The sequence below is a fragment of the Ceratotherium simum genome, chromosome 16 (genome assembly GCF_057802395.1).
Source record: "Ceratotherium simum simum isolate JZ-2026a chromosome 16, ASM5780239v1, whole genome shotgun sequence".
In the NCBI taxonomy this organism is placed as follows: domain Eukaryota; kingdom Metazoa; phylum Chordata; class Mammalia; order Perissodactyla; family Rhinocerotidae; genus Ceratotherium; species Ceratotherium simum.
This window is the reverse complement of record NC_141915.1, coordinates 42,852,154-42,861,892: the sequence shown is the minus strand read 5'-3', so window position 1 is coordinate 42,861,892 and position 9,739 is coordinate 42,852,154. Positions and strand designations below refer to the sequence as shown.

The following is a 9,739-nucleotide window of genomic DNA, read 5'->3' as shown; positions in this document are numbered from 1 at the left end:
GTGTGAAGGGTTAAATAAGATATTTAAAATGCCTGATACTTAGAAGACATTCTGTAAATGTTAATATAAATGTTAGCTGGGTCCTGGGATGGTTAAATCTAGAGATGAGATTGGATTAGGTGATTTGTAGAGGCTCCACCTTTGTTTTAGAAGTCTTTGTTTAGATGGCATTTTAAGTGAGACTAATATGTAAAACATTTGGGCAAGGGTGGAGGTGAGCCCTGCCCACCGTCTCTCACAAATATCACCCCCATCTCTTCTCTGGAGTCCCTGAGGAATTTCTTTGATTATAATTTGAAAACTACTCATTTTATAAGGTGTTGGCAGAGCTGAAACAAAACCCTAGGCTTTATCCACTCATGGGCTCTAAATACTGCTCTGTGACGGTCCAAACACTTGGCATTGTGTACTACTCACTTTTGTTTGCCACGCTTTAGACGGAACACAGAGGAGACTGGTGACAATGGCAGAAATCGCCCCCTAGATTGAAAGAACATTAAACTGTTGAAGACTGTGGTGCAGAGGGCTTGCATCTCTGATGAGAGACGTGCAGGTAGTTTTGCAATGTCTCCTTGGCTTCGAGGCATTCTCCTTCTTCCCCACCCTGCCCAAATATACACACACCTCTACACTCTGTACCAGATGACCTCCCCACTGCTGCACACGCCTTTGGGTTTGCTACTCTTTAGAGCATCCAGTCAGTATCATATAAACAGCCTTACCACACTCACTTGATATTGAGTCTACTGTCTTTAAGTCTGAGCAGCTCATACTGATTTCTGTTTGGTGTTTTGAAAATTTGAAAACTGCTCAAGCACTTCAATATTAGTTCAGGGGCTCCAGCCTGGGAATCCCTGATTCAGGGTAAAGGTTCCTTGACATTTTTGAAGCTAAGAATGTGTGTGTCAAAATCTGTTCTCTTGGGCCAGCCCTGATGGTCTAGTGGTTAAAGTTCCATGCTCTCACCCCTGTGGCCCCAGGTTCATTTCCCGGTCGCAGAACCACACCACCTGTCCGTCAGTTGCCATGCTGTGGCGGCAGCTCACATGGAAGAACTAGAAGGACTTAGAACTGTGATATACAACCATGTACTGGGGCTTTGGGAAGAAGAAACAAAAAAGTTTGCTTAAAAAAAAAAAATCTGTTCTCTCAAAAGACATACTGGTAAAGGAAGGAGTAGAGGGCTTTCAATCATACAGAGAGATAGAATCTACTGTCCCGTTGATAGGATGGATCGTGTGGTGAGAATGCATAATGCTGGAAGCTGCAATATACAGGATGAATGGTGGAGACAGTGGTGGGGGCAAAAGTTTAGGAAGTGTGACTTGTCATCTGGGTTGGAAGATGGTCATTGTTTACGTGGTGGATTTGCTTCTTCATTACTACCAGGGGCTGCTGGTGCTAGAAAAAGAAACGAAATCATCAGCATGTACTGCCTAAACTTCAGAAGTTTAACTTAACAGCACGAAGTACCTTACGGGTGAAAAAGGGGGTGCTGCTGGGCTGCCGTTCACTGGCAATCGACTGTGCTGCTGGGTAATAAGGTTTCAAAACAAGCTTATTCTTTTATATTATAAAAGCCTTATATGGGTTTATTACGGGAAAACTAGAAGATAAGGCAAACATTTTCCATCTATCTCCCTCCAAAACATTGTTAATATCTTTTATATCCTCTAGATTCTAAGACACTTCTCCTGGCCTCTTGCATTTCTGAAAATGCAATGTACTCCATAATGTTGAAAGAAACTGACCAACTGGTTCCCTTATCCCCAGCCCACAAAATGCGCTCTACAATTTGTCGACATCTTAGAATTGATGTTGGTAAATGGTATGGGGCTAGGTGATCTCTAAGATTACTTCCAACCTTAGTGTGTTCTATCTCATTTTGTCCTACAGTGCGTTGCTTCAAAGCCACCTGTGAAGCCATTTTTGACAATTAGAATGGAGGGTGATCCCTATAATTTGTTTATAAAACTCATGTGGCGTGTATGACTTGCATTCTAGTTATTTGTTTAGGTTTATCTTTAGTGGTCTAAAGGGAAGTTTTGAGGTTCCAAGGCAAGGATAATGACTGACTCATTTTTGTATTATTCCCTAGCATCCAGCTGTTGAGATAAGACTAAAGATAGAGTTTTGAAAATCAGTTTAATAACTGGATCAATTGCCTGAGCCAAGATGAAAAGTGATCCAGGCCTGACTGGGTTTTGAGGAAAGCTTGAAGGCAAGTTTGGAAAGAGGAGGAGGGACCAGTAAAGGACATGGGAGGAGATGAGGCGGAAGGTGTACCTGGTTCCAGCTTGAGAAGGAACAGGGCTTTTCCCCAGGTTTTTCCAGAGTAGACTTTGGCAGCTGGGACCAAGGCAGGTCAGATTGTGGCCTCCCTTCTTACTTGGCCTCCCTGTCCCATTTTCCTTTTCGTTTTCAGTTTTGTTGAAAAGTCTCAAGTGGAACTAAATTTCTTCCTGAACTGGCAAGGTGAGGTGAGGGTATAGCATATTTCTAGTGGCTTCTCAACTAACCTCTCCTCCCTTTCCCCTGACTAGTCCTGATGCTGCCTTCAGCAGTGTTAGTCTTTATTGGAGGGGCTAACAAGTGGCTTCTTTTCCTAATCTGACCCCCTTTATTCTGGTCTGTCTCCTAGCTTAAAGTAGTTGCGTATGCTTACTCTAGGGAGGTATGTGTACTATTATGAAGAGAATATTCTAGAATAGCCTCTGAGATGTGATTTAAGCTGAAATCTGAAGAACAAGGTGCCAACCAACAGTGTTCGGATAGAGGGAACAGCAAGTGCTCAAGTTGAGGTTGACAGGAGCTCTGGATGTTTAGGAACTGCTGGAAGATAGGTGACTGAAGCCTAGTGAGCAAGATGGATGGAGAAGTAGGCAGGAGCCAGATCATGCAGGGCCTTGTAGCCATTGTAAGGACTGGAATCTGTTCTTGGCACAATGGGGAGCCATTAGAGGGATTTGAACTGTTAAGGGATTTAGTCTGATGGTAGGCAGCAACAGTGGAAACAAAGACTGTTGTGTTCAGAGGCTGTTGCAGTAATCTAGGCAAGAGATGGTGGTGACAGAAGTAATTTCAGAACTGATAGGACTCGCTAATGGATTGGATGTGCGGGCAAGGTGTTGAAGGAAAGAGAGGAACTAAGAATAAGACTCTGGATGGCGAACAATGGAAGATGAAGAAGTTTGTGGAAAAATCAAGAGTTCTGTTTTGCCATTTTGTCTTACCCAAGAAACACTGAAGAGCAGATGGCAAGTGGGCAGCTGGTTAACGAGCCTGGAGTTCATAGGAGAGGACTGGGCTGGAGCTTGATGGTTAGGAGTTGTTACCTTGTCGTGAACTCCAAGAAGATAGGGGATGAGATCCATGGCCACAGTGGATGTTTTGGCCTCGATAGGAGGGGGCCCTTCATCCATAATAAAGAGGAAGGAAGGAGAAGACAGTACAGTTGTAGGCGAGTTTGTAGATTTGGCAGGGAGGTGAGGGTGAGAGTGTTCATGTCTGGTGGCTCAGTAAACATGTGAGGGAAATAACTAAGATTGCTGAGTGCCCTTTAGAGGTGCATGCTCCTAGATTTATGGTGTAACCAGGTGCCCATTGTGTGACTTTGTGTTAGTCATGTCGAGTGACTTAGGTGCAGACACAGAAGGTGTATAGTTGGGTACAACCAGGGTTGGAAGTTTGTCAGGTCTGTACTGTGGAGGGAGAAGGGAGTTCAGCTGAGGACTTTTGCAAGGCGGTGATTATAGTATTGGACCCTTGACCCCTACAGATGCATGCTGTCATCAAATACACTTCAGTTCTTGTTCATATTAACCTTTCTGCAAGTTGCTTGCTGTCATCCCTATGTACTGACTATAGGAAGGATATGCAGCCATGTAACTCCAGAAGTCAGTGTGTGAACAGTGTGCAAATATGGGATGCTTCTAGTGCTAGGGGTGGCCCAGGTGTAGTATTGGAAGCTCAGCATAGATATCCTAGCACTTAGAAATGCCAAGGATCGTAGAGCTCATGTGGAATAGTCCAGCCTCCCAGTTTAAATATCCTGTCTGTAGCATCCGTGACAGACTGTGTCTACTCGAACACTTTTATTGATGGGGAGCTCATTACTTTGAGAAGCAACCTGTGATAGCTGTACTCTGCCCTTTTGTGCTCCAAGCCACAGCTCATTTCTAAAACTGAGGCTAGAGCTCAGGTCTCCTGCGTGCTAGTCCCTGCTCTTTAGGATATTTCTTCTTCCTGGCAGCCCTTGGGTGAGGGGCACAGGAGTTGCTGAACCGGCAGATGTTACTGGGAGCTGTCTTGTCTTCTCCAGTGAAATGGCTTATTTTTAGCCAACTATTTCAACCTATTAAGAACTTTTTTAAAAATCTTAATTCTATAATCCGGTATACTAGTTATCCATCCCAGTGTTGTGTTCTAACTTTTTAAAATTGTCTTCTGTGTTTTCATCTTATCCAAAGGGATACCATGAGAGACTTTAATAGACTCAGATGTTTGTCTATGATAGCCTTCTAGTAACCCTATCAAAAAAGGAAATAAACTTGTTTGAGTATAACTTACTTTTAGTGACCTAATGTGGGCACCTAGTGGTCATCCTCTTTTAGGTAACTGGTCAGCATGTTCAATGAAACCTTTTTGAGTTTTGTTACACTTGTCTAACTTTTGAAAATTGGACCTTTGCTGAGCTCAAGTCTCTGGCGCCCTTCTGTTTGTAATGTTTTCTCTAAGATTATTGATGATGGTTCCTCAAGTTTTTCCAGTATAATTTGCTTAGGCAGATCACTCGAATTAATTCAAAGGGGCTCAAGTCTGACCAACCAAAGGCTCAGACTCATATCCTAGGGTTGGTGGTAGCGCAGCTGCTTTTCTCATTCTGGGGATAATCTGTGTTACTCACCTGTAGACCTTGACGACGACTTTTTTTTTTTTTATAATTTTATCTATTTATTTTTTCCCCCAAAGCCCCAGTAGATAGTTGTATGTCATGGTTGCACATCCTTCTAGTTGCTGTTTGTGGGACGCGGCCTCAGCATGGCCGGAGAAGCGGTGCTTCGGTGCACGCCCGGGATCCGAACCCGGGCCGCCAGCAGCGGAGCGCACGCACTTAACTGCTAAGCCACGGAGCCTGCCCAACCTTGACTTCTTAGAGGGGTGTTTGGCTGGCATGGGGGCAGTGGCCCAGTCTGGGGAGGGCCAGGAGGTTAGGCCCTCCTTTAGTGGTTAGGAGCATGATTGGATTCAGACAGCCCTGAGTTGTGTCACATTTCACCTCTGCCACTAATTAGCAGTGTGACTTGGCATCTTACTGAGCTTTTCCAAACATCGCTTTCCTCATCTCTAAAATGAGTATCTCAGTTGAGGATTAAATGAAGCCTTTAATGAGCTGCCTGGCCCTTGGTAACCATCTCTTCCATATGGCCATTATTATTCTCTTAAGAGTTTGCTAGGCGAAGCTGGTGAGCACACTCCGGAACCTGGAGAGAAGGTAACTTGTTTGGCTTCCTAGGGCAAGGCAGAAGCCCTGGGTACAGACACGCTGGCCCCAAACCCCTCTGTCTTTCAGAAGGACATGCTGGGCACTCCTTGAAGGCCGGAGTGGAGTATTTTGACCTTTGGTCTAGTGAGAACAAGACAGAGTATTCCCAAGGGGCCAGCCCGGTGGTGTAGCAGTTAAGTTTGCGAGCTCCGCTTCGGTGGCCCAGGGTTCATCGGTTTGGATCCTCGCACGCACCGCTCATGAAGCCATGCTGAGGTGGCATCCCACATGGAGCAACTAGAAGGATGTACAACTATGACGTACAACTATCTACTGGGGTTATGGGGAGAAAAAAGGAGAAGAAAAAAGAGGAAGATTGGCAACAGATGTTAGCTCAGGGCCAATCTTTCTCCAAAAAAAAAACAGCATTCCCTTTCTTTGTGTCCAGACAAGACCTGGGTGAATTATAGATGATGGCAGATTTCTTAGGCAGGCAGTATAGAATGAGAGAGGAGACACCTGGCTCCTTCCTGACTTAGGGCAGGCTCCAAGGGGCCTCAAGCTGCCATTCTGACAAGAGAGAGAGCGCAGCGTGCGGCTTCAGAAGGGAGAAAGAGATGATAGAGTGGTGGTGGTGGGGTACTTGTTCTTAGAAAGGCAGGGCAGGGTCCTGCTCACCTGGATATAAGGCCACAAAGCCTTGGAGATTTCCTCAACCTGTCCCCTATCCCCACCCTCAGGGCTATGGCTTTCCTGATAGCTGGTCTCTCTACTGCTTTTGGGGGTGGGGCTCTGGCAGGAGGCCAGGTAACTAGAGCTGAGATTCTTTCCACTGCCACTCCTGGCCTGGGGCTGCATTCAGCAGGTGGTGCCAGGAATAGAGGTGAGTGCCTGTATTGGGCTTCTGTGGCCTGAGGCACTGACCTCAATGGCCAGATTAGGCCAGGATCTAGTCAGGGCTTTGTCCTGCAGGGAAGGCAAAGTTTCTCCTGGGACTCTGTGGGAAGTAAGTGAGGTGAGGTGTGGAGTGGTAGTAAAGAAGGGATCCAGGGCCGGCCCTGTGGCTTAGCGGTTAAGTGCGTGCTCTCTGATGCTGGCGGCCCGGGTTCGGATCCCGGGCGCGCACCGGCGCACCGCTTCTCCGGCCACGCTGAGGCTGCGTCCCACGTACGGCAACTAGAAGGCTGTGCAACTGTGACATGCAACTATCTATTGGGGCTTTGGGGGGAAAATAAATAAATAAATCTTTAAAAAAAAAAAAAAAAAAAAGAAGGGATCCAGATGATTGAAAAAGCCTTGATTACTTTTCGTCCTTGTAGGAATAAGGAAATGAGAGGTGGCCAGGGGTGAGGGATCAGGGGCTGAGATGGCTCTTGCCAGAAGCCGAGGTAGCAGGTAAAACCGTGGGGGATGGAGGGAAGGTGTCTTTGAGACCATGTTGGGGCATGCAGCAAATAGTGAGACCCCTGAATGGTGTCTGGTTTTATTTTTCTCCTCTAGTTTCACCAGGCTTCCCCAGACTCCTGGGTGGAGGAGTGAGGCATGCAAGTCTCAGCATCCATGAGTGCCTGATGCCATCATCACCTCAGCCCCTCATGGGGCAAGGACAGGGCAGGTGCGGCCGCTCCTTCCTCACAGTGGCCATGGCCACAATGGTGGCATCGGCCTTGTTCTGGAATCTGGCGGGAGCATGCCCACCACCATGCACCTGCCCAGCCACGGGCAGTGTGGTGGACTGTGGGGCTCTTCGCCTGCTCAGCCTCCCTCCCAGGCTTCCTGACAGAGTCTGGCTGTTGGAGCTGAGCAACGGTAATCTCAGCCACCTGCTAGGTGGCTCCTTCCAGGGCCTGTGGGGACTGTGGGTGCTGCTGCTTTCTCACAATGTCCTGTGGGATCTGGCTGGTGGAGCCCTGAGAGGTTTCCTGGAGCAGCTGGACCTCAGCCACAACCAGCTGCCCCTGGATTTCTTGGCCACACTGGGCTCTCTGGTCTGCCTGGACCTCTCTCTCAACCTGCTTGCCACCTTGGACCCCTGCAGCCTGTGGGGCCTGGGAACCTGGAGCAGCTCGATGTGAGCCACAACCAGCTGGCTGAGCTAGGCACAGCCAGGCTTGGGAATCTCTTCTGCCTATGCTGGCTCTGGCTGGCTGGGAGCTGGCCGCAGAGAGTCAGGGGCACAGCCCTGGCCACCATGCCAGGCCTGGAGGTCCTCTCTGGCTGGGAATGACGTCAGTGAGCTAGAGGCTGAGGCCTTTGCAGCCCTGCAGGTGCTGGGCCTCCTCTCTGTTGTAGGCAACCGGCTACAGCACCTCTAGGTCAACATGATGGCTGTCATCTGGACAGCAGGCACATGGCTGCTGCTGGCCAATAACCCTTAGGTACCAACTGTGACCTGCAGCGGGCCTTCAGGAAGCTAGACCACCTGTGGCACTTGCATTTGGCCAACGTGGCCAACATGGGCGGCTGGCGGGGCTGTTGCTGAGCAGTGTGGAGGCCCGGCTCTGCCTGGCTGGGACGGCTACCATGCTGGGTGTCACGGGCACTATGCTGGTTACTGTGGCTGTCGTGGTGGCTTAGCAGAAGCATAAGTAGGACCCCAGAGGAGCTGGAGAGCAAGGGAGCCCTCTGGAGAGGTAGGGGGTGCTGCAGAGGGAAGTTGAAGCAGCTGGAGGATGGAGAGCAGATGGAGCTGTGGGAGAGGAAAAAGGATGTTCTCAGAAGTTTTTGGGGCTCAGTTGTTTGCTGAGGCAGGAGTGCGAGGAGTGGGGAGGAGGGACAAATATCTATGTTCATCTCTCAGGGCGTAGGACACCCCCACCCTCACCTATCTCCTACCTCTGACCAAGCACAATGCCATTATCTTTTCTTTACTGGCCCTAAAAAGAAGGATTTGGCCCCTAGTCCTTCTCAACAGCCCTCTGGTGAAGAGGGCAGTAGAAGGCAGAGACTGAAGAGCAGAGGGAATTGGGGTGGGATGGGTACTGAGGAAAGCTTCCTTACTCCTAGTCTTCCTCCTCTTTACACATGTCCCTGGCCTCTGCTGTTAGGGACTTGATCAGAAGCTGGTTGCTAAAGTTACGGTGGAGGTGGGGTGGGGTGGGGTAGGGGTATTGTTCCTGTGGGCACAATCCGGGTAGTCTCCTAGAACTATTTTACGGACATACACGATCCCAGTTCCGGTCCTCAACACCGTAGCTCCTTCCTGAGGGCTGTGTATCTTGTCCCATTTGAATTGGGGATGGGTGAGGAGATTGGAAAAATAAAACCAAATGAAAGTTAATTCTGTACCATGTACCTGTATTATGGTGAAGAAAACTTACTGCATGTGATTGTCACTGGTGGGTGAAGGAGGTAGGCAAAATGACCTTTAACCCAGGCTTTTTCTCATTCCCCTTGCCTGAAGATCCCTGCCCCCGCCATACACCTACACAATCCCATTCCCTAGTTTTTTGCATGGATATATCCCTCTCTCACATTCTTTCTGATATACTCAGACTTTATCCTAATGACTTTGTAAAAAATCAGATGTGCAAAGGTGTTTTGTCATCAGCTTTCATTGGCTGATTGGAAATTTTTGTGTGTGTGAGGGAGATCAGCCCTGAGCTAACATTTGTGCTAATCCTCCTCTTTTTGCTGAGGAAGACCGGCTCTGAGCTAACATCTATTGCCAATCCTCCTCCTTTTTTTTTCTCCAAAGCCCCAGTAGATAGTTGTATGTCATACTTGCACATTCTTCTACTTGCTGTATGTGGGATGCCGCCTCAGCATGGCCGGAGAAGCGGTGCGTCGGTGCGCGCCCGGGATCCGAACCCGGGCCACCAGTAGCAGAGCGTCGCGCACTTAACCGCTAAGCCACCGGGCCGGCCCTGATTGGAAATTTTTAATTCACATTGTCAGAAATGCTGTTTGGACATGAGCCCCCTCTCCCCTCTCCAGGGAACTGCAAACAGACCTGAATTAAATGGCCTAGGAGAGTGCTTGTAGAGTCTTAACTTCAATCCTGGACTATCAATTTGTGTGTTGCTGGGTGGGTGCAGGAAGACAGGTGGGGGTGGCTTTGTGGTGGCAATCCCAGAGTGTCCAGAACTTTTGCCCATTTATTTATTCAACAAATAATTACTGAGTACCTGCTATGAACAAGACATAGTGGCAACACCTTCCCTTTATTTATCTGTTCAGCACATATTTCCTGAATGCATCCTGTATACTAGGCCCTGAGGATATATAGTAACCAGACACCAGACACTGTCCTTG

The 9,739-nt window shown here is 48.2% G+C and overlaps 1 protein-coding gene across 1 annotated transcript; it reads left to right on the top strand.

Annotated features, from left to right (window-relative positions):
- The first annotated feature begins 7,128 nt into the window (after positions 1-7,128).
- Positions 7,129-7,560, top strand: LOC147915042 (leucine-rich repeat-containing protein 3B-like). Its single transcript, XM_087441885.1, has one exon. The coding sequence runs from the start codon at positions 7,129-7,131 to the stop codon at positions 7,558-7,560; it is 432 nt and encodes a 143-aa protein (XP_087298011.1).
- Positions 7,561-9,739: the final 2,179 nt, after the last annotated feature.